The sequence below is a fragment of the Zootoca vivipara genome, chromosome 9 (genome assembly GCF_965207765.1).
Source record: "Zootoca vivipara chromosome 9, rZooViv2.hap1.1, whole genome shotgun sequence".
Classification (NCBI taxonomy): Eukaryota; Metazoa; Chordata; class Lepidosauria; order Squamata; family Lacertidae; genus Zootoca; species Zootoca vivipara.
Window position 1 is genome coordinate 8,415,845 of NC_142592.1, and position 25,450 is coordinate 8,441,294.

At 42.9% G+C, this 25,450-nt stretch overlaps 1 protein-coding gene across 2 annotated transcripts in view; it reads left to right on the top strand.

Annotated features, from left to right (window-relative positions):
- The window catches only part of CPNE8 (copine 8), a 54,438-nt gene extending 45,052 nt beyond the window's left edge, over positions 1 to 9,386 (top strand). For both annotated transcript variants that reach the window (XM_035126495.3, XM_035126493.3), the window contains 6 exons: positions 510 to 691; positions 982 to 1,109; positions 2,582 to 2,684; positions 5,875 to 5,932; positions 6,482 to 6,555; positions 7,654 to 9,386. In XM_035126495.3, coding sequence (XP_034982386.1) covers positions 510 to 691; positions 982 to 1,109; positions 2,582 to 2,684; positions 5,875 to 5,932; positions 6,482 to 6,555; positions 7,654 to 7,842 — 734 coding nt within the window. In that variant the 3' untranslated portion in view covers positions 7,843 to 9,386. The remainder of the gene's footprint in view (positions 1 to 509; positions 692 to 981; positions 1,110 to 2,581; positions 2,685 to 5,874; positions 5,933 to 6,481; positions 6,556 to 7,653) is intronic.
- Positions 9,387 to 25,450: the final 16,064 nt, after the last annotated feature.

Below are 25,450 nucleotides of genomic sequence, written 5' to 3' on the forward strand. Positions count from 1 at the left end.
TAACTCTTCTCACAGAAATTAGGATTCAAGCCAGGAACCCACCCATTACACTCTAGAGAGGGAAAATGGCTTTCCTTAGGCTGTCTTTTGTTGTAAAAAATACTGTGTATATCTGTAAACCACAGTCACAATCTGTAGAACAAAATACCAAACTGAGCATTCTAGTTTTTTTTTAAATAGCAGTCCATGCCACTTTTGGAAATCGAGAGCTGTTGCTAATGCAGTTTTGAAGAGCTATGCTCCAAAACAAGTCACACAAAGCATGCACAGTTTCTTCAGCTTGCCAGAAACTATGGAATTTGCCTCATTAGACACCTAAATAAATGCAAATAAAGAAGAATATTTAGAGCAAACACTTAAATCCAAATTCATCATGGGAAACACACTGTATTTCATACCTGAAATAATACAGTAAGACAGCTAGTGTGGAATCTCATATATTGATACTGAAATGCATACTGCTCAACACATTCGCAAACCCCTCTCAATAATGTGCTTTGTTTCAACAGGTAACCCTGCACACCCAACCTCGCTCCATTATATGAACCCATACCAGCTGAATGCTTATGGCATGGCGCTGAGGGCAGTAGGGGAAATAATTCAAGACTACGATAGTGACAAAATGTTTCCAGCTTTAGGTTTTGGTGCAAAATTGCCGCCAGACGGAAGAGTGTCTCACGAGTTTGCCTTGGTAAGAAATGGTTCTAGCGTTTTTAAATTTTATATACTTTAAAATTCCTCTTTGCCTGTGTTTCATAGTTCCTCTTTGCCTGTGTTTCATAGTTCCTCATAAATATATTTGTGGATCCATTTGTGCTCAGACTCATTAATTTTTAAGAGTATTGTAAAACATATTGGCCTTTACATTTTAATCATGAGATGTACTGGAGGTTGCGTCAGCCTCCTGCTATCGGGTAAGGGGTATACACAGCATTCCTATAAGCAAGAGTTAATATTTTGTCCCTGTGTTTTTCCTTATAGAATGGAAACCCTCAAAATCCTTACTGCAGTGGAATAGATGGTGTAATGGAAGCATACTACATGAGTCTAAAATCTGTACAACTTTATGGACCAACAAACTTTGCTCCTGTTATTAATCATGTAGCAAGGTAACGGTTACGTTAACTATTCTGGGAAAATTCAGCACAATGACTCTATGTTGAGTTGATGTCAGTCACCAAAAACAAAAAGGGGCGAAATATATTAGCTGTTTAACATCTTCCTAATTTCGCTAACAAGTGGCCTGCCACCCGGGTTGGTCCAATGACATGTTGGGACAGCCCCATGGTTTTCATGGCAGCCATGAAGTCCTGGGCAACCCCAGATTTAGTGGCCTCAATGAGAGGCCAGCAACTCTGCAGGTTCTCAAGACTATCTCCAAGACCACCTCAGGCAGGGGGCAAGCAGTAAAGCAACAGAATCCCTAATCTGTCTTGAGTGCCTAATGCAAAGCCACAAATACTCTAGATTGCCACTCAGGCAGACAGGACACCTGGAGAGTGATATCAAGTTCCTATAGACTAAAGCAACACCCCTTCCCTGACCCTCAAGACCTGCTCACCCACCCAAGTCTCAGTAATACAAAGCAGATCAGACTCCACATCCCCATCAACAATCAGATCACGGTTAAGGGAAAACTTTCTTAAAGCAGACCTGGCATTAAGTAAGTTCCTCTGAGTAAAGAAAGGGCTAGCACGCAGCATAACCACCAGTTTGCTGTGTCCCATTCCCCCCTCACCTGGCTTGCCTCTCTCAGCATACCTTCCCTTTCTGCCAGACCTCTGCAGCTCACGTTGTCCTAGACACATGATAAAAGACAAAACAGAAGCAGAGAAGCAACAAAACAAACCTTAGGTTGAATGAACTACTTGCAACTTAATAAGATAGTCTACATCACAGAATCTACCCCAGTCATTAGATGTTTGGGAGGTGGCTGTTGCACTTCTGCCCTCTCCAAAGGGTCAACTCTCCTTTGGTGTTTCTCCCCCCCCCCCCACTCCCCCAGGATGGCGCTGCGCATTTCAGCTCAGGAAAAGATATAGCCACTCCCTCAGAAGTCAAGCCCAGGCCCAGGGCTCTTAGCCAAGAGGGGCAGGAAAGTCTCTCCCTGCTGGCCAGTGGTCGAAAAGGGCAGCTTTCTTGGGAGCAGAGAGTGCAGACAGTTGTGGAACAGTACTAGGAAAGCTTACCTCCTGCAATGATGGTCCCCTGCTGCTGCTGCTGCGCTACTGCTGCTGCCCCTACCCCGCTCCCCATACCAGGCTTCCAGCTTCAGGAAGGAGCAAAGCAGCTTTAAATTCTTTAAGAGCCTGCGTGTTCACATGGCCCAGGTAAATTTGGCTTACCATGTAAGCCAGACCATTGAATGCTGTGCACTCTTAAATATAGATAGGTGGACTTGATAAATAAATACACCAGTTTCTAATGATGTCCTGGTTAATAAATACACTACTACCTGTCATTTTGAATGTTTCGTTTCAGTTTTTAGTTTGTGTCTGTAGTACATAGATTTCAAAGCAATCTGAAAGTTTTATATTCTCATATTAAAACTGTAATTTTGTTTGTATGTGTTTTGTTTTAGATATGCTGCCTCAATAAAAGATGGCTCCCAGTATTTTGTTCTTCTCATTATTACAGATGGGGTCATTTCTGACATGGCTCAAACAAAGGAGTCTATTGTGAATGTAAGTTATGTTTAAACTTGATCTTGAAAATACTTTAAAAGTAGAATACATACTGTATTTTTCACTGGGCAACTACTCATTGCCTTGGGTATTTCCGTCTCATTAATGTTTTCACATTCCTTTGTATTTGAATACTCTGACCATTCCTGTTCTTTTTTGCCAAATGCACCATGGTATGTTTATTTGTTTAGGGTGGTAGTCAGCTAAGTAGATTCACTGATTTTTTTGTAATTATCTTTATTAAACTTATTATTAAACTAAATACAAATTTAAAATAAATAAAACAAAGAGTTAATTATTAACATGACAGACGAAGGACAGCTCAATAACGATATGTACCAATACTATGTTTCTCCTTTATATTTTATTTACCAACAATTCTTTAAGGGTTTCAAGATGAAAAGATAACTCTAAAGGTCCATAATCTAGAATTTATTAAGGTTGGTGGGGCAGGCATTAACCCTTAACACCCATAGAAATGACTGAATGAGGTTCACTAATGTCAGTAGATCTATTCTGAGTAAAACTTAGTTGAATGCCACCAGATAAGTGATCTTAAGTATTTAAGAATGAATCATTTATAACCCATATTTTCAGCCAACTATTTCAGAGCAGGATATAGAAAATTTCAGCTTAAAATGCAACAACAATGGAATAAGTTAATAGTGCACAGCTTTTGAAAGCTACCATGTTTTAACTTGGCACTGAAACATAAAAAGATTTGGCACCAGTCGTCTGAGCCCACAGTGACAAAGCTTGATCTAGGAGCCCCTCCAGGCTGTAAACTGGCTCCTTCGAGGGTAGAGCAACCCCTTCACGAACAGGTTGTCTGCCTAATTCCAAGACCACAATACCCCAGTTTGTCAAGATTCAACCTCAACCCTCATCCAGCCCATGACAGCATTCAGGCATTGATCTAGGAATAATTCCATATGGCCTAATCTGACTCAGATCACAGGGAGAAATAGAGTTGGCAAAATTAATATTTTTTGTCCACTACTGCCTTCACGGTCCTTGTTTTTGCTTAGGCATTTGGTGGGTGACAGAAGATATATATCCTGTCTTAAAACACAAAGCTCCAATCCTGTACATACTTACCCAGGTGGAATCTACACACATATAAAATAAAAGTTCTGAAAATGCTTTTTTTTAAGCATTTTGAAAAATACATCGAATTTTCCATAAGGCTCATCATTGACACCTAGTGTCACATTGTATATTGCATTTAAAACACACTTAAAACGTTTCATTTGCAGCTGTATAGCTGAGTCCCCAGTTGTACTCAGTAGGACTTTTTCTCTGAATTGGTATGTATCCATTCACCTCCTTGGGGGCAGTTGACATCATGCCATCAGGTGGAAATAGTGTTTCCCTTAGCATCTGAAGGCACAAATTGCTGCTGTCATTGAAAAAAGAAAAACTTGAGGCATCGCCATGCCAACCCCAGCTAATTTCGATTTCTCCCTTCACCAGCTGCATTGTCAGCTTCAACTCCCTGCTTTTGTTGTCAGCTCAGGCCTGTTACTTACTTTATTTTTTGGTAATTTGTGTGTGTTGGTGACTCTCCTTCCTCCTACCCTTTGTCTGACTGTACTTCCCCGCCCCCAACTCAGGGTTTTTGATTTTTTGTTCCTTCTCCACTTGCTGCCATTTTCTCTTATCTTCTTCTGCTTTTTCTTTCTCTGCTCCCTTTCTTACCTGCTCAATATATTAAGAATAAAAAGGACCCTGTGTGTGCATTTTCTCAGTCTCTCCTCCACTCAACTCTACCTCGCTGGGCTAGTTTCCAGCTCAGCAGGTTCTGGAGAGGTTCTAGGGGGAGGTTAATAAGAAATAGTCTGCCCAACCCATTGGAGATCCTTCAGATTTCCAAGAGGACTCCACTACTGGTTTTATTGTCTTAGATGAGGAGGAGGATTGAATGGGGAATTAGATAGTGAAGAAGCCTTTTAAAGTCATTTTACCCTGCCTCTTGGTGGAAGAAAATATCCTCAGCAACTTTAGCTAGATGGTTAAAAGCCTCCATTGCTTTAACTTATAAAAGTTTGCATTTTTATTTCCCCAGCCAAAATTATGGCCCATTCAACTAGGGCTGCAGCTACTTTACCTGCATTTTTTCTGAACGCTTCTCTGCAGGAGATTTGTTGGGCAGCCACCTTGGCTAGTCCCAAAAGCTTTATTAAATAGTATATAGTGGGTGCTTCTGCCTCTGCAGAGGCATCCTTTGGGAGGTCCTGCTGAACCCATACACAGGCAATAGTTCATTCATAGATATCCCACTCTATATGGTTCAGTTTGAGTATGTCCCACCACATGCCACAACATCTTATCTTTATCATCATAGAAACTGGCTGGGATTGGCATGGTAACGCCTCATAAGTCCCCCCCCCCCAATTAGAGTAGTGATTTCTGCCTTCAGCCACTAGGGGGAGCACTATTCCCACCTGATGTCATGTTACATGCATGTAAATGAACCCTACATAGGTAAGTACCAATGGTATCTTCTCCTTACCAGGCACCCACAGGAAGCCTGGCCTGTGTGAGAGAAGAAGCAGTAACTTCCCTGTAGTTCCCATGCCTTTCCTTTTTCTTCCACAAACTTGGTTTAGAGTAAAAAAGTAACAGAAAGTGCCCTTGGATTGAAACACATTACCATTTTTTTATTTTTTTATTTTGCATCTGAGACAAACATACAGATGTTTAGCACAGTTCAGTCAAACCAGCTGCTTCTGGTGCAATTGATATCAGGGGTATATGTTGAGTTCTCTCCCAGGATCTTAAACCTTAATTTTGGCTGGATGGTGCCTAGTGTTTGTTTGAATAACACAGTAAAAGCAAAATAGCCAAGTTGTTGCTGCAAACGGGGGGGGGGGGGGATGTGCAAAAAAGAGAGTATATGTAGATTATTTTTTCCAGCATAATTTTACTTCAGCTGCTCCCTTGCCATCAAACTGCTTTTAAAATCCCTCCCAAATAACTGAGAAAGAGGAGCTGAATCATACATATGTATATAAAATGTTTTATGGGTCACAAGTATGTGTTCAAATGTGATCTTTTCATCTATGATTGAAGGTAGTGTTGTGCACCACAATTAGATTGTACTTACCTGCATCACACATGGCACTGGGAGTTGCCTGTATCTTTAAATTATGTGACAATGTTCATATATGTTTTTCTTTTTCTTTTAAAGGCTTCAAAGCTTCCAATGTCAATAATAATAGTAGGAGTTGGCCCAGCTGAATTTGATGGTGAGTATCCTCAGTTTTAGAATACTTTCCTTGGAAAGAGGCCTCGGAATTAGGGTCCAATTCACAGCATCACTTAAATGGCCATTTATCTTTCTTTTGTAGCTGATGCTCCATTTTTCTTAGCAAAGTGAACTCAAAGCAGCGTATGTAATAAAACATACGTTACTCCATGCTCTGGTAACCTCCAGGTTAGATTGGAAGATGGCATGGAAATGTTAACTGGTCCAAAACACAGCAGCCATATTACTGGGGTTCCCTTTAAAACTCATATAATCCCTATTTTAAAACAGCTGTAGATGTTCAGGATATTGTGTTTGTGAATAATGGAAGGATCACATTTTCTAGCAATACAGCTGAATTGCCTAATCCTGGTGAAACACCCAAACCTAATTGCTTGCTTTGTAGTTCAAAAGTTCAATAAATCCTACTGTTGGGCCATAAAGTACTATGTAAATAAATAACAAAACAAATAACTATGTGTTTTTCATGTGGCCTTTGTTGAACAGATTAAATCAAACAATATGAATACATTACTCTGTCTTTTTTCAGCTATGGAAGAATTGGATGGTGATGAAGTAAGGCTCTCCTCAAGAGGAATGTATGCAGAAAGAGATATTGTACAGGTGAGAGAAAGCACTTCTGTCTAGCAGATCTTTTATATGCTTAGAGTACACATAATGTATGTATGGGACGTGGGTGGCGCTGTGGTCTAAACCACAGAGCCTAGGGCTTGCTGATCGGAAGGTCAGCTGTTCGAATCCCTGCGACGGGGTGAGCTCCCGTTGCTCGGTCCCAGCTCCTGCCAACCTAGCAGTTTGAAAGCACGTCAAAGTGCAAGTAGATAAATAGGAACCGCTCCGGCGGGAAGGTAAACAGCGTTTCTGTGCACTGCTCTGGTTCGCCAGAAGCTGCTTAGTCATGCTGGCCACATGACCCGGAACAACTGTCTGCGGACAAATGCTGGCTCCCTTTTTTTAATGTGTGTATACAGGTTGGCTTGCTCTTTAGGAAACCAGGCTGGAAAATTCTAGATAAGCGCTATACATTTTTGAACTGAGGTATTTTAAGGGTGACTTTCTGATGCCTAAAACCTGCTCACCTGTGGTGATCATCACTGCCATTTGCAATTTGGCAGTGACCCCAGACAGGATCTTTTCAGAAGCAGCATCTAGGGTTTGTAACTTGCCTACTGGAATTTCAAGCATTCCAATGTTATATGAAAGTAGCTTTGTTTCATCAAGTCTTCAGCATGGAGTAACATTTTCCTAGTTTGCTGTTTTGATATTTTGCTGCTCTGTATTTGTTTTTTCCATATGTAGATTTATTTATGTTTTGATACTGTGATATTTTTATTTTATGTTGTATGTTAGTATGAAGGCCTTCAACAGAAAAGCTTAAAAATACCAATGTATAATACAATCAGTGCTTTTTTTCTGTGGGTATGCATACCCCTAAACATTTTGTGAATCTACGTTTGGCCTCATTGAGGGGCAGTATTTCAATATGAGTAGGAAAATGAGAGTACCCCTAAAAAAATTTTTAGAAACAAAGCACTGAATATAATATGCATCTACAAAAGATCTGAAATATTAAGATCAGCTTACCAAGTTAAGTTTCAAAATAAATGGCATCTTATTTTCAAACTTTGGTTTTCATCCTTTATGATGCCCCAATAGCAATGCTAAACAAATTCTCTCCCCCTCCCCTCCATTTCATTTCAGTTTGTACCATTTCGGGATTACATTGACAGAAGCGGAAACCACATTTTAAGTATGGCCAGACTTGCTAGAGATGTGTTGGCTGAGATCCCAGACCAGTTTCTCTCCTATATGAGGGTGAGAGGAATCAAGCCATCTCCTGCACCTCCTCCATACACCCCACCTATTCATGTATTGCAGACTCAGATATGAGCACTCCGAATGCTTAATGCTTTTCACAAACCATAGAGCACTGTAAAGTGCAGTACAGTGGTGCACTTTAAAGAGCCAGTGAGCTGAAGCGAAGTGTTCTTCTTTGTATGCAGTAAAGGCTTCTGGTGGCATTTGGAGCAAAATAACGTTAACTTCATATACCAAAATGTCCAACTCGGTTGCATGCGCAACTGAACAGCTTTTATGTAAGAGGAAGAAAATGGTGATGTTTGTTTCTGAGTTTTATTTTGTTTCTGACAGAATAAGCTACTATTGTCGTGTGTATTTTGGAGAAAGCACAAGTCACGGGTTCAACTTAAAAGTCCTTGTCTTTCCTGACTTAATATGTACATAAGATGTGAATGCAATTCCTCTGTATCAATGTTTACATGTTACTACTTTTCAAACTTAACTACTTTTTATAATTATTCTTAACCTTAAGAATTTGGGATATTGAATTGTCTTCTATCTTGCAATAGTAAAATCCACAAGAGAAGCAATATCTCTTTGAATGATTTGTCCAGACAAAAACTATGGTAATGCAAAACTGTGAGTAGAAAGTGGGAGGCCAAACATATTTGTAGGTCTCAATAATGGAAAACACCTCACTCAGGTGCTCAGTAATGAATCATCAGACGGATTTGAGAATAAGCTTCCAAGATGTGAATACTGTAAGATTTTTTTTTGCAAGGTATTCCAGTTTCTGAAATAACTTGTGTTTACATTTTTTTAAGAATGATTATGCTGGCATAATAAATTTGAACAACCACACAGTGTTACTCTAGGAAATGGCAGCATCAACTTTTGAGTCCTGAAATTTGACTCTTGCAATGTAATCTGTGGAGTATCTTGCATAACAGCTGTAGAGCTTTGACAACCTATTGCTTTCTGCAGGTTATTTTATTATGAGTGACTTGATGCTCTTATGCAAATTGCCAGTTGCTATGAGGTTTGTCTAGATGGTCCATTCAAAGGGAAGCTGGCACATTTTGAGTTATCTGTTGCCACAGTCATACTGCCATATAGGGCACACAAGTGGTAATGAATTAAATGTGTTAAAATTGCACAGCTATGTTGCTTTGTGCACAACTTTGTATATAGAACTACTCAAGTATTTTATTATATATGCCTGTTCTTATCCTAATTATCAAATGTTTTTGCATGTACAGTTTTTACACACAAAATAACACATTTTTGTGAGTATTTATGTCAAAACTTTTAATTAGAACAAATGGCCTTAAATCTCACAAATACCTTGGAAATGATTGTGAATTGCCTTCAGATACTGGAAGACATGTTTTACTTTTTTGTCAAAATTGTAATTGCCTTGTAATGTGTAGCTCTCTTATTTGACACATAACCTGTTTACTACTTTATTTACTACTATATATGTTATACAGACATGTATTAAATTAAGGTGCATTTTTTAAGCATGAAAAGTTTTTTCTGGGAAAGTATATATACATGGCGTCAATAGTATATAATCCTATGTAATACAGAATCTTCCATTTTTAAATATATTAAAGATCCTTAAAATATTCTCATACTGGAATATGACTAATCAGTTTGCCCAAAATAGCTAAATGCTCATCATCTTGGAAACTATTACTGCAAAAATAAGAGAGCAGTTTAGGTAGAACTTGTAAAAGTTTCTAAAATCTTTGAGAGGTTCACAACTTTTTAGAATAAGACTATCAGTGAGAAAGAAATGTTAAAAGAAAGTGGGATTGCATTGATTACCAAGCATTGAACAGAACTTTAGTTTCTTGAATAAGATACAGAGCTAGGCTAATACAGCAAGTCATTTTAATTTTTGCAAATTGCTGTTACAAGGGTTTCGGCTTAAGAATGGACCTCCTGAACGAATTAAGTTTGTAACTGGAGGTACCACTGTACAACTTTTTAGCAGCCCTACTTTTTGGAATTAGAAAGTTGAGAATTCATCATGCCCTACTAAGCCATATATGTCTTCACCAGATATAAAATACCTCAGCAAAGCATCTTGTCTTGCTTATTCTCCAGAAGGTTCCCAAAGGGGCTCCCCTCAGATTACATGTCATGTAATTTTAAGTACTCCACTTTCTCATTTGTGTTTCCATCAGAAACAAAGAGGCAATTTTCTAATGTGTCAGCTGAAATCTTTTCTCTGGTGTGCTATAATCTGATGTATGCTATAGGATGCAGAAAGCCTGTCACAAACTTCTCATATGATTTAATAATTGATTATTTCACTTAGTTCCTATGAAAACTAAAGTCTTGTTATTTTAAGCTCTATGTTGCAAATTCCATGTCAAATAAGATGTCTTCCTCATCAGCCTGGGAAAGAATGCTCTTTTACTATCCATTTATAACCAGGCTTAGAAATGGGCCCGGGCGCATCATTTGCAACACTTTGTTCATGCAAGCCGCTTTCAGCTAAAGAGAGATTAAATGTGTCACACCCTGAGAAGCCAAGCTTTGTTATAGATTACCATGATCACTCTCAAGGATCATGATACTACGGTTGCTCAAGCTCAGGCTTGCATGGAAAGAATTTAAAACAACACATTTGACCCAGCCTAGAGTCGGGAATCAGCGCAGTGTGGAGCTGTGCATTTTCATTGTTACCTAACTGAATGGAGGTCCGATGGTGTCTGAAGGGGTTACAGGTGACCATAAGTCCAAACCGCATCAGGTAAAAATACCTGTTCATGACAACAGAATCATCACTGGTTCACCCAACCATGTCACTGCAGAAGACTCAATTTAAAGTGTGTGTTGTGACAGATACAATGTGAGATCCGTTAGGCGAAGTCCTTGGGCTACCGTATTTCCATCCAGGGTTGGCCCAAGACATTTTGACAGTTGAGGAGAACCACGAAATGGTGCCCCTCACCAAGGAAGAAGGAAGGGGTGTGAAATATACACCAGGAACAAGGGGGAAGGGATCGAATCAACCTTACCTGACAGTGGAACTGGGAATCAAAGGCCATTGTGACGGGGAAAGCACTCTAGACAGATGCCAGGAGACCCCAGAAAGCAGCCCCCACCGCTCCCTCACTAGCGCTGGGAGGAGACCATCAGGGCCTCCTATCACCAAGAAGCCACTGTGGAGAAGGCATCGGGGTGGAGTCCTCAGCAGATCTGGTCTCCAAGGAGCTGTACAGGGCAGTGGAAGTGAGCAATGCATTCCTTGGAGGCCAGATCTGCTCTTGTGGATGCTACCACTTGAGGAAGTCACCCTCATGGGCAGAAAGGCCCTGCTTCTATCCCATTGCCTAACAATCCCAATTCTGCCTTGAGTTCCTAACATATCAGGTAGGATGTCCCTATTTTCACCGGAGAAATGTTTGAGGGGATGTCTCTTTTCATCAGAGAAATGTTGAAGTGTGTGGAACAGGATGTCCCTATTTTCATTGGAGATATATTGCAAGAAGATCAAACCTATCCATTCTGAAGGAAATGAGCCCTGAGTGCTCACTGGAAGGACAGTTCCTGAAGCTGAGGCTCCAATACTTTGGCCACCTCATGAGAAGAGAAGACTCCCTGGAAAAGACCCTGATGTTGGGAAAAATTGAGGGCACTAGGAGAAGGGGGACGGCAGAGGATGAGATGGTTGGACCCGAGTTTGACCAAACTGTGGGAGGCAGTGGAAGACATGAGTGCCTGGCGTGCTCTGGTCCATGGGGTCACGAAGAGTCGGACACGACTAAACGACTAAACAACAACATATTGGAGGGTATGAGCTACAGAAAACTAGTCAACTACTACACAGGAGGCCTGACCAAGGAAATTGAATTGTTCCAGATCATGGTCACTACATTCCCCTTGGCCCTCAAGCCATGCCCTGGGGTTGCCAAGCCATATTGTTACTGACCTTGTGGCTTTGGGTGTCAAGGCAGCTGAGGCATCGACTGTATTTCCTTCTGCTTCAGCTTTTGGCATCTCAAGGTTTGCCTGCCCCTAAATATTTCTTGTGGCAACATTTTTCCTATGAAAATAGTGATGTCCTAAACAAGCTACCGTATTCCAATTGCCATTTCCTAGTCTCAGCCGTTACCCTTTATGGAGTACTTAAATGATGATGATTGTAATGAAAGCATAATGGTTCTACGCACCAGGATCCTCATTATCTGTGTCTATTAGGAATAATGCAGCAGCAGGAGAAGGAAAAAGCCCACAGTCTGGTTCACATTAATCCTGCTCTAATAACAGGGCCGGTTTCATTAGGAGTCCCGAATGCTTGCGGATAAAATCCTGATTCCTTTCCCCACTCCATCCTGGCACATCCTGATGTCACATTTCAGGCCTGCCACAATCGACAGACCACATAGGTCTCAAATGAATGAATGCGCTCCGTCAGTAAGTTTTGCTCTATTTTGCAGTGACAATACTGCTCTCAACTGGCCCAGGATCCTGAGAAGTAAAGCTGTCGAAAGAAAGCCTGGAAGATTCTTTCTCCGGCAGGCAGTGAACATTTCCTGTGTATTTTCTGAATTATATTGATATTAAAAGAGAGAAAGTCTCAGAGTTGGGGACCAGTTCTGGGCACAGTTGCACTTCCCCTGAGGTACATAATTTAGGAGTGCTCCTAACTCCATCTCGTATCACTAGGCTCAGGTGTCCTCGGTAGCGAAGATTGCCTTTTATCAACTTGGGTTGGTATACCAATTATACCCTCCTCATACCCTCCAACATTCCTCAGATGAAAATGGGGACATTTTTCACTTCCAGCCAACTGACCCTCCTCAACCGCCCACCCCATTTTTTGGTCATCGTTCCCTGCGTAGCATTTCCTATCAGAAAAAGATGAGTGTGACCACGACCACACCAATGGGATGCAGAACACATGCCCTCCACTGTCCTGGAAAAAAACACACCTTAATCCCAATGTTACTATATTTTATTACAGTATTTGATAGAGTTACAGAAAGAAATGGCAAGAAAAACTGATGAGTTATGCAGAACTGGCAAAGTAAACATACAAACTACGAGAGAAGGGCAATCGTGACTTTAAGAAAGAACAGGAATTTTTTACAAACTATTTTAAAATACAATAAAAGGATCTGGACTCCTTGGCAGGTTTTGAATAAACACCCACAATTTAATAGTAGAACACATGATAGATAAAGCAATGATATGTACAGTTTTATAACATGCAGAGAACAATATGTACGGTACAAACAAACCAGAGGGGAGCTGAGGGAAGTCCTTAGAGGGGGGTGGGAGGGGGAAAGGGGGAAAATGTGTAATTGATTATGTTATTGGTAATTTGCATTGTTTAAAAGTTTCTTTTCAATAAAAAAATATTTTTTTAGAAAAAGAGTTAAAGAAAAAGATACGGGACTAAATATATTTTAGAAAGTGGCAAGATTAGACGCAGACACACAAATCATACTTTTAAAATAAAATAATAATAATAAATTATTTATACCCTGCCCTCCCCAGTCAAAACCGGGCTCAGGGTGGCTGACACAAGTAAAATTACAATAAGATGTAAAAGAAATAAAAACAATTAAAATACGGGTTAAAATACAGTACAGTTTAAATTTAAAATTTTTAAATGCAGCCTCATTTTAAAGTAGCCCAAATCAAAACCATAAGGGAGGAAAACATAGGGGTCAAACTGAGTCCAGCCCAAAGACTCATTGCACTCTGCTCCACTCCCCCTTTTTCCCCACGCAGGGCTACCCTGGTGGTTCCCTCACTGCAAGAAGCAAAGCTACAGGGAACCAGGCAGAGGGCCTTCTCGGTAGTGGCACCCGCCCTGTGGAACGCCCTCCCATCGGAGGTCAAGGAGATAAACAACTACCTGACAACATTTAGAAAACACCTAAAGGCAGCTGTAACGAAATAACCCTAGGATGATATATTTGGTCACAGCCTGGATGTATAAGGGTTAATGCATCTCCTACCCTGAGTTACATCACATGCTTGTGGGGGCGGGGTTACGAACATTCTATGAGGAGAAAACGGCAGTTAGTGACAGTTGACAGTTGGGAGAGAGAGGGAGATGAAGCAGGAGAGTGTGAGCTTGGGTGATGGTAGAATAGGTTTATAGAGTAGTGTTAGGTGAGGAATTAGTGAGGTTTGAAGTTTTATGTTTTAACAAGAACAGTTCCATTGAAACCACATGCTTGTACACATGAACCTTGAATACAACCATTAAGTTCATAAGCCATTAAATGTTAAAGTTCCATCTGTACTATCGTCTGTGTGATCTTTCCAGCAGAGGTATCTATGGCTCATCTGGTGGGGATACTCATTAGAAGGACAAAACCCCTTATCTACGGCAGAAAGGAGAGGTTGTTGTCCCTTGAGTGCACCAAGAGGAGGAGGAAGAGGGAGACTGGTTCGAGGGTGACACAAAGTTTCCTCAGGTGGGAGGAAAGCTTCGAGTGGGGGGAAAGCTCGAGTGAGGAGAACCCCTTACTGTTGTGTACATTAAGAATAGTCTCATATTTCCCCCCAGAGCTTAAAAGAAACCGTGCCACGTTTTGGGCTGGAAAAGCACTTTCATTTTACCTTTAAACTCCAGGCGTTGTGAGGGGGTTTATAAGGAGAATAACTGGGATATTGGGAGGTGAACTTTACCTCAGGACATCCCCATTAAAGCCTTGCACAATCTGAGAAGCAGGTTGTACAATAAAGACAGAAAGTAGAGGACTTTCGTCACAGCAGCCCTGTTTAGGGAAGTTTTTAATCTGTGATATTTTAATGTATTTTGGTATCTGTTGGAAGCCGCCCAGAGTGGTGGGGGAAACCCAGCCAGATGGGCGGGGTATGTATGTATGTATGTATGCATAAATAAATAAATAAATAAATAAATAAATAAAATAATACCCTACCCTCTGCCTGCACCTCAGAGCCAGGGCGTCACACGGGGCTGGACCTTGCCAGCAGCAGCAGCCTCTCCTCCTCCTCCTCCTCCTCCTCCTTACTCGCACTCCAGCAGCTGCTATGAGCTGCCCAAGGGAGGAGGCTGGCAGCAACAGTCATGAAAAGGCCATGGAGAGGCAATGGGATGCTCGTTCGGAACAAGCATCAGCTCATCCTCTTCCCCGAGCTTGGCTCTGCGGGTGCCGGCAGGGGGGGATACGAGCGTTCTGGGATCGAATCTGAAGCTGGGCTGGCGTTCATCATCCCGAGGCTGCCCCTGGAAAATTGGGTCACTTGGAGGCTGTGTACCCTTTTGATGACAGGGTAGCTTAGCTCTCTCTTGTCTCCCATTCAGGTAAGCAAGCAGACCTGGTAAGGGGTGTGGCCTGGAGAGAGAGGGTGTGGCTGAGGAGAGTCCCAAGGGACAGGCTGAGAAATCTGGATGGCCTCCTTGCCCCCCCAAATCTGAGGTTCCCCAACCAACATCTTTAAACCTAAGGTGGATGCAGGTGTCTACTTATCCGATAAACAATTGAACCAGAAATAACCTTAAAAAAAAAACCCTTGTGGAGAACGTTCCATTTGTGTTCCTTAAAGTAACTGCTCAAGGAAAATAATATTGAGCTCAGACAAGAAAATCCTGCCTTTTAGGTCAACTCCACCCTTGGGAAAGGTTGTTCACTGCAGCTGATATAGCCAAGCTACACTCCTCCCTTCGTTGGTGTTCTCAGTTGGCCGTGTTAAATGCAATGGTTTATGAGCACTGGCAGATGTGGATAAATCCCCAGTTAGAAGCCATCATGAGAAGCACTGAGTGTGGAATTGCTTCACCAGCTCAGTAGAAAATAATAAAGATGCTTTTCCTTTCTCTAGGAGGTAAGACAGTTTTTCTCTTTTTTTTAAGTGTTGCTTTTTAAACAGAAACTCTTCATTTTTATTTAGGGAGCCTCAAAACACCTCCTTGTGATGTTACCAGGTTCTAACTAAGTTTTATTGAATGAATGAACCTAAATTAATCTTGTGTATTCATTTCAGTGGGCCTACTCTTGAGTAGGACTAACCTTGGCTACAATCCGCTGTACGTATCGGTTGACTGTTAATAAGTTTCCTGAATAAAACTGATCACCTTACAGAAATAATATTTTGCTGTATTAAAAAAATACTAAGAAAGTGTAACAAAAATGTATTGACTGGGAGGTAAAGGTGGGAGAGAAATCCTACAAGAGTTCACATTTAAAGTCAAATGTACCCAATTCTTCCTTTCCAAAACAGCAAACTCTTTCCCACATATGTGGGAACCCCTGACCCATAATACTTTTTCTACACGAGTCACAAAAACCTTGCACATGGAGAAAATCAGAGCTGAGTGAGTTGATGAAACCTGATATAAACTTACCTTAATTAGGCTTTCATCTCTGTGGGCTGGCAGATACTAGGGGTATTAAATGGATGGATTTCATGATGGGTGGTAGAGTAAAGTAGAGGAGGGAAAGCTTAGTTTTGACCTGGCAGGTATAAGTGGTCAACTGTACTTCAAGGTGATCATTTTTCTGAAATGGATCCTTTGAATTTGATGCCCACTAGTTGCATACTGTTTCCTGGCCTGACTGGTTTCTATTATTGCGTGGACAGGCAGAGTCCCCCCAAACCCCAGGTGACCCCCGAGCGGAATAATGACTCAAGACAATGTGCTATGGGATTAAAATTGGCCACAACTTTATAAGGATTCAGATGTAGGGAGACCTTTATAAAAAGGAACTGCGAGACAGGAGTGAGAAATAAAGCCGAATGACAGGAGGGAGGGAAGTCACAGCTCAGCGGAGCGAAAGACTGAGATGGGGAAATTCAAGATAAAGTATAATCAGTTTTTTGTGTTTTTTGTTTTTTGTTTAATTGGAAAACTTAATAAAAATTATACATATTAAAAAAAAGATTCAGATGTAGGGAGACCTTGGCTCAGGCATTGGCCATTTATCCTTCCCAGTCCCCAGCCGGGGATCTGGGGGACTTCAGGGTTATCCAGAATGTGTGGGGATTGGGCTGGCTCTGGAGAACGTATGTTCAAGCAGAGAGCCCACCCCCCGTTCGCCGCCACTGGAGGGGACAGCAATGACAACCTCTCGGCATATGGCCAATGAAATACCCCTTTAACGGGGAATCCTGGTATCACCGCCACAAAGGGGGCATGGGACACAGCTCCCCCCCTCCATTTAGGAAGATAGTGTGTGTTCATACACACATTGTCCCTCCTTCCGCCATGAACCTTTGATGGCAGGGGCTGAAACTTCCTCCTTTCTCTGCAGCTTGCGTCTGGGTTAGTAGTGGTTGGCCGCATTCAGGAGCCAAAATGTCCGAGTACCAAGGCATTTGGGATCCAAGGTACAACTGTATATTCTATTCCCCTAAATGTTTGCTTTTTGTTTTTTGAGATATATATAGTGATATATAGTGATATATAGATAGATAGATAGATTAGATAGATAGATAGATAGATAGATAGTGAAAAGTAGCGATCTTGGTTCTCAAGGGCATCATCAATACCTACCAACCGAATGTGGGCCTTTTGACCCATAATCTATAGCTCTGCAGCAGAGAAATAAAACATCTCCTTTCCAGTGCTCATGGTGTTTTGCCCTCTTATTACAATGACATTCTTGCCACTTCCAGCTCTATGATCAGGTCACCCCTTGCTGTTCCGGAGGCTGGGTCAACGTCTGAGTCTTTAGTCATTCCTCTGAAAGAGAGCGCTGTACTTCTGCATGTCACAGACCAAACGCGTGGGCCGTGAATGCCAACAATGGCGTTCCTATTTCAGGGTGTGCATTGCTTCCTTTTCTTTCTGTTCTACATTCCGCTCCCACCACCCAGGAGCACTCAAATCATTATGTAAACAGTCTATTTAGCCTATGGACAATCTGTTCTAGGGAAAGTGGCAAAAAGTAATAACCCTTCTTCTCCTCCCCTCCGCCTCCTAGAGCAGTCGACTGTACTTAAAGTCAGCCTCAGCAGGGTAACGGACGAAGCTGCTGTTGTGGCCCACAATGGAAAGCTCTATTTTTGGTGTTTCCTTCATTATTTCCATCTGGCGTCGATGAGGGAGGCCGTGCTAGGTGGAATCCCGCCGTGAAGTCCTGCGTTGGCTCCACCATTCTGCAGAACGCACCACCGGCAAGCTGAGACGGTTGTGCGTCTTGCAGGCTTGTTCATCAATCAACCAGACTGGACTGCAGACAGGTCTGCACCCCATGATTCATTGGCGATTCGTTGCTCGCTTGAACTACCTTGCAGCTAAGCTGCTGCTGCCAACCTGGGCAGAGAGGGGCAAGGTGGCAGGGAATCTCCCAGGACCAGGGGAGGAGTGAAGAGGGAGGAGCAGAAGCAGGTAACACAAGCGTAGTCTCTGCCTGAGGTCAGGGGTAGGGGCTCACTGTTGTGGCAACTGCCTCATCAGGTGCACACAAATTATTATTATTATTATTATTATTATTATTATTATTATTATTATTATTATTATTTATACCCCACCCATCTGGCTGGGTTTCCCTAGCTACTCTGGGAGGCTCCCAACAGAATATTAAAACACGATGAAACATTAAACATTAAAAGCTTCCCTAAAGGCTCCCAGTACGTTTCAAAGTGTTGGTACTGACCTTTAAAGCCCTAAACGGCCTCGGTCCTATATACCTGAAGGAGCGTCTCTACCCCCATCATTCAGCCCGGACACTGAGATCCAGCACCGAGGGCCTTCTGGTGGTTCCCTCATTGTGAGAAGTGAGGTTACAGGGAACCAGGCAGAGGGCCTTCTCAGTAGTGGCACCCGCCCTGTGGAACACCCTCCCAGCAGATGTCAAGGCAATAAGCAACTATTTTACCTTTAGAAGACAACTGAAGGCGGCCCTGTTTAGGGAATTTTTTAATGTTTGATGCTGTACTGTTTTTAATATTCGGTTGGAAGCCGCCCAGAGTGGCTGGGGAAACCCAGCCAGATGGGCGGGGTATAAATAATAAATAAATAAATAAATAACAACAACAACAACAACAACAGGGCTGCCTGCAGATGTCTTCTAAAAGTCAGAGAGTTGTTTATTTCCTTGACATCTGATGGGAGCATCCTGCTTTCTGCCGGCTTGGTAACTCAGTTCACAAGCAGGCAGAATGCAGCAAAGGGGGCTTTCAAGGCATGAAAAAGTGCTCCTTCCTCCTCATGAGCAAGCAGGAGAGACAGGGTAGCTTGTAGAGATGTCATGCAGGGAGGCTTCTTCCCTGCACCTCAGCTCTGCTGGTCCAAAGAGCAGCCTTGCCTCTAACGGCTCAAGCAAGCAAGCAGGAGGAGGAGCAGGGCTGTTTGCAGAGCTGACTGAGAGGGAGGTTTGCAGGAGAGTTGCAGCAAAGCCCAGCTGCACCTCCTGCTCCCGAGGAGACCCTCTCTGGAGCTGTAGTGGATTATTGCTTCGGGCTCTGGGGAGGGTCTGGAAGTCCCCAGGCATATGATTAATCCAGGGACATGACATTAAATCTGGGGACATTCTGGGGATGGATTTTGTCTGGGGACAGATTGGTAAATCCAGGGGCTGTCCTCGGGAACCAGGACGTCTGGTAAAGGGACCCCTGACCGTTAGGTCCAGTCATGGACGACTCTGGAGTTGCACTGCTCATCTCGCTTTCCTGGGTGAGGGAGCCGGCGTACAGATTCCAGGTCATGTGGCCAGCATGACTAAGCCGCTTCTGGTGAAACCAGAGCAGCACATGGAAACAGTTTACCTTCCCGCTGTAGCAGTACCTATTTATCTACTTGCACTTTGACGTGCTTTCAAGCTGCTAGGTTGGCAGGAACTGGGACCGAACAACGGGAGCTCATTCCGTTGCGGGGATTTAAACCGCTGACCTTCTGATCAGCAAGCCCTAGGCTCTGTGGTTTAGACCACAGTGCCACCTGCAAAGGCATACAACATAGAATTCTATGGATCCAAGTAAGAAGTGGAAGGAAGTAACAATACAACAAGTACAGTAGGTAATTAACATTTTATTTTTATTTTTTTATTTATGCATACATGTTCAATGGTGTAATGTTGAGAGATCTCAAATTTTTATTGTTAATGTTGATGTGTATGGAAAGGATGGCTGTAAATCAATTGAAAAACCAATAAATATGGACACTGGGGGGGGGGGTAATTTCTGGATCATCTTCGAAGGTAGCCCCACATAGAGCGCATTGCAGTAGTCCAAGCGGAAGACAAGGAGCTGAGAGACGCAGGACTGGTGGACATGCTTTTTCCAGACTTGTAAGTGCACTTGTGACAATTAAGAGTTAGTTCCTCAGTCTGGACATTCCAGGCCTGTCAGCTCTATGACAAATGAGATCTCAAGAGATCTCACTAGAAATCGGTAGCTACCTATTCCAGTGCTGCTTTTGTGCCAGAGGCAGAGCCAGGCCCCCGAAAGGTTCCTATTGTCCGGGTATGTCCCATATTTAGAGAAGCTGTCCTGCCGATCACCATTATTGATTGAAACAAAAATAACATTCTCCGTAATACATTCATCTTTCTGATTGACACTCTGCCCAGCAACGAAAGTTCCATTCTACCCCATATTTGCAAATTTCTTTTAATATCCTCCCAGGTTTTCAAATAATTATCTTTATAAAGATTTATATTCTTCACTGTTAACCATACATCTAAATACTTAATCTTCTTTTCAGTCTTTAGACCTGATATTATTTTTTTACTCTCATCATTCATGTTTTATTACTAGAAGCTTGGTTTTATCTTTGTTTATTTTAAGACCTGCTATTTCTCAAATAATAATAATAATCTCTTCTAATGCTTTCAAAATTGACTCTTTTGGTTCTTCTACAGAAGTTGGCGTCTTTTCTAGGGCTGCTTTTGTGCCAGCGGCAGAGCCAGACTCTCTGGGCCCCTATTTTCTAGGGGTATCCCTTATTTAGAGAAGCTGTCCTGGTTTCTGATTTGATCCCGGAATATCCCACTTTTCCTTAAAGGTAAAGGGACCCCTGACCGTTAGGTCCAGTCATGGACGACTCTGGGGTTGCGTGCTCATCTCGCTCTATAGGCCAAGGGAGCCGGCGTTTGTCCACAGACAGCTTCCGGGTCATGTGACCAGCATGACTAAGCCGCTTCTGGCAAACCAGAGCAGCGCACGGAAACACCGTTTACCTTCCTGCCGGAGCGGTACCTATTTATCTACTTGCAGTTTGACGTGCTTTCGAACTGCTAGGTGGTCAGGAGCTGGTACTCGAGCAATGGGAGCTCACCCCGTTGCAGGGATTCAAACCGCTGACCTTCTGATCGGCAAGCCCTAGGCTCAGTGGTTTAGACCACAGCGCCACTTTTCCATAGGATGTCTCTATTTTCAGTGGAGAAATGTTGGCGGGTATGGAGTTTTCCAGCCTCCGAGCTGCCTGAAGGGAATCCTGTATATAGGGACTTAAAAAAAAAAGTTTAATGTTCTATTATGTTTTTATATATTTTGGAAACTGACCAGAGTGGCTGGGGCAACCCAGTAAGATGCCTGGGGTATATATAGTAAAATTATCATCCCACCTCATGGGTGGACCACCCCTGCCTAATAATAATAATAATAATAATAATAATAATAATAATAATAATGGGCATCTCAAGGTAAAAAAACATAAATGCACAGACTAATTTATTTTGGTTGAATGTAAGAGAGCAGAACAGGGCCATTCACACTGTCCTGCTTTTGTCAAGTTGGCCGTTAAGTTTCAAATGGCACCGAGATGAATGATTTCAGAACTGCATGGAATGAATCCAGCACAATTTCCCACCTGCCTGCCAATTGAGCCACAGATGCAAAATAAATAGACTGGCCAAATAGGTCATGGCCAACAATTAAGTGTTTTCCCCCTAGCAACAATAACTGCATGAATTCTCTGCATGCCTGCTTTGTTCCACAAGGAGAAGTAGAGGCGAGGCTTTGGGCTGGGAAGGGATCTATTTAGTAATGGTAATCTGCTCACACCTGCTCCAAATTTGCTACTTGGTGTCTTTTTAGGGTTTGCTTTTATTTATTCTACATTTATTGTGGTTTCTTAAAAAAAAACCTGGTTGATCGTGAATGCAGAGGCTAATAAGGAATTGGCTAGACAGAAATTAGGCATCTCTCAATGATGAGAGGATTGGCTGGTTAGAGGAGGGGTGGAAGGCCACAGACATATGGAAATAATGGCCCCAATTACAGTTGCAGAAGAGTTCAAATAATAGTTAATGATAATGGGCAGACAATATGATTATGCTAAGCTAGGAAGGCCAAAATACAGTGCTCAGAGAGGAAGGTACTGCTGGATGGCTTGGGAGGAAAATTTGATTTGGTACAGCAAACAGCTGCTCAACTGGGGAGCTCAGTCGCTGGATTTGACCCAGAAAATTTTGTCTGGATGCAGAGAACCTGCCTGTCAGGGACTGGACTGAGGAGGAATGGTGGGGGCCGCACCCCCTTTCTCCTGAACTTTCTTGAGAACAGGAGGACAGTATAGATTTAGAACAGTGGTTTGCAGAAGGTTCAGAGGCTGCAGAGGAGAGAAGCTGGGAAATATTGGGAGAGGAACAGCAGGAAGAAGAAGCAGCACTAGGGGAGAGACAGCTGACAGACTCAGTGTCTTTGGAAAGCATTCCTGACCCCCCTTCTCCCAGGACCAGGCCAGAATTGAGGGTAGTAGAACAGAAAGCTCAGAGGCAGAAAGCTCAGAAGAGCTGACACAGGGATGATGTAGAATAGGAGAGACAGAGGGGGTGGGACTTTACTTGGAGCAACCCCATAATTTAAGGAAGACTGCATTCCTTCATCAATGGCTGTGAATATTGGAATAAATTGATTGGTACAAATCAAATCAGAAATCAGAACAGCTTCTGTAAATCTAGAACAAATCAGAAATCAGAACAGCTTCTGTAAATCTGGGACTGTCCCCGGACTGTCCCCATAAGACTTGGAGGGTCTTATTGGGGGGGGGGGTGCTACACCGGTCCTGAAAGATCTACATTGGCTCCCATTACGTTTCTGAGCACAATTCAAAGTGTTGGTGCTGACCTTTAAAGCCCTAAACAGCCTCAGTCCAGTATACCTGAAGGAGTGTCTCCACCCCCATAATTCAGCCCGGACACTGAAGTCCAGCTCCAAGTGCCTTCTGGTGGTTCCCTCACTGCGAGAAGTGGAGCTACAGGGAACCAGGCAGAGGGCCTTCTTGGTGGTGGCGCCCGCCCTGTGGAACACCCTCCCATCAGATGTCAAGGAAGTGGACAACTATCTGACTTTTAGAAGACATTTGAAGGCAGCTCTGTTTAGGGAAGTTTTTAACGTTTGATGTTTTATTCTGTTTTTAATCTGTTGGGAGCCATCCAGAGTAGCTGGAGAAACCCAGCCAGATGGGCGGGGTATAAATTATTATTATTAGCAGTAGTAGTAGTAATATATGCACCAGTGCTCAGACTCCGCTTGGGCCTCAGTCCCTGGCAGAGTGAGGTGGCTTTCATGAATGTGACTAGCCTTGGCTTGGATATTATGCACTTTGCATGTAGTTGCTCTGCCTCAGGCAGCAAAATGTCTTGGGCAAACCTTGGTGGTCACTGTGGTTGTGGTTATTACCAGAGTGGAGAGAGAAGTGGACAGGAGGACACCAAGGTTCAAAGATGAGCAGTGGAAGAGAGGGATTCAGGACCCTAGAAATGTTCCAGGTTTTGCACTGAGAAACAGACCTTGCAGTTTACAAATACAATTCCGAAATGTTGGTTTAACAGCAGAAAGGCTCTTTCTTCCAGTGAGATGAGATTACCCAGGCTGACTGAACGCCAAGGGTGCTGTTGAAGCACATTGACCATTAAAAGCAACAGATTTACAAGTACTTCCTTCCACGGATAGCAGAATATTCTCGGAGCAGATGGTATCTCTGTTGGCCAACTCAGCGAAATGTTGGCAGCTCAGCATTTCTTTAATAGCAACATCAACATCAGTTTTAGAGGTGAGTCCTTTTTTGTTTCCTTTTTCGTTGGTTTCCATGACGTCTAGAAAGCTATGACAACCAGAAAGACAGGGCAATGGCTATCATTATTTCCCCGTAACATTCTTTAAGCAGATTAAAGTTAGGGGAAGTGGAATCATTAGATTGAGTCTATATTTAAGGTAGGGGTTGTATTATTGCATAGACTGCTTGGTACAAAAAGCTGCAATTATGGAATTACACATAAACAAAGTTTACAAAATAAAATATGGATAACATGCAACACTGTATATATTTAGAAAATGAAAATAACTACTGCCCGAAATCTTATATGTCTGCGTGTGTATTCTGTCAGTGTTCTTCAAAAGTTGTTGGACTACAACTCCCATCATCCCCAGCCAGTTTAGCCAATGGTCAAGGATGATGGGAGCTGAACTCCAATGAAATCTAAAGGGCCAAGGTTGAAGAACACGACTTTAAAGTGACCAGGAAACAGAAACCCAGATGTAGGTATTAGCAAGCCTGATTTCCAATGGCTGAAACTACCTGGAGGTGGAACATTTGTTTGTTTGTTTGCTTGTTTGTTTATTGAAAACAGGAACTTACCAGCTTGGCCCCCACCATGATTCATACCTGCCAAGTTGCTGTCAGAGAAATAAGGGACCGGGCCGGAAATAGCAGACCAGAAGTAGTGCTGCCGCCATTTTGGAACTGGGCGGAGCATGCTCAGAAGTGACTTTTGATGCTGCTTTGCCCAGTTCCAAAATGGCCGCCGCGCCAGAAGTCGCACTGCAGCCATTTTGGAACTGGGCAGAGCAGCATCAAAAGTCACTTCTGAGCATGCTCCGCCCAGTTCCAAAATGGCTGCCATGCCAGAATAAACCGGGGAAAAACAAAAAAAATCCACTTTTTCAGTTGGGAACAGCTGGGAAAACAGGGATTTCCCGGGGAAAACGGGAGACTTGGCAGCTATGCCAGAATGCGGGCCCAAGACGGCATGAAAATCACGCCTGACTGTAAGTGGCTAGGAGCCCAGTCTCTGATCTTCACGTTCCCGGGCTGCTCTTCTATTGCTCTGGGCGGCTGAGTGAGGTGCACAGGTTCCTCTGGGTGCCTCAGCAGAGGAATTTGGTTGCTGGTGTGGACCGCTGCAGGCTCCTCTTCCCAGTTGGTTGGCAGCGCTATCATACCGCCCAATAGAACTGCTCTGCTCTGCCTTGGTCAGACCATACCTGGAATACTATGCCCAGTTCTGGGCGCCACAATTTAAGAAGCACGTTGACAAGCTGGAACGTGTGCAAAGGAGGGGAACCAAGATGACCAAGGGTCTGGAAACCGAGCCTTATGAGGAACGGTTGAAGGATTTGGGTATGTTAATCTTGGAAAAGGGGAGACTGAGAGGAGATATGATAGCCATCTTCAGATATCTCAAGGGATTCCCCATGGAATATTAAGTAAGCTTGTTTTCTCCTGCTCTGGAGGGTAGGACTTGAGCCAATGGCTTCAAGTTGCAAGAAAGTAGATTCCGACTAAACATCAGGAATAACTTTCTAAGAGCTGTTCGACAATGGAACAGACTCCCACGAGAGGTGGTGGACTCTCCTTCCTTGGAGGTTTTTCAGCAGAGGTTGGACGGCCATCTGTCATGGATGCTTTAGCTGAGATTCCTGCGCTGCCGGGCATTGCACTAGATCAGCCTTGGAATCCCTTCCAGCTCTACCATTCTACAATTCAATTATTCTTCTAACCCAAATCTAGGGCACACCCACCCCACCATGC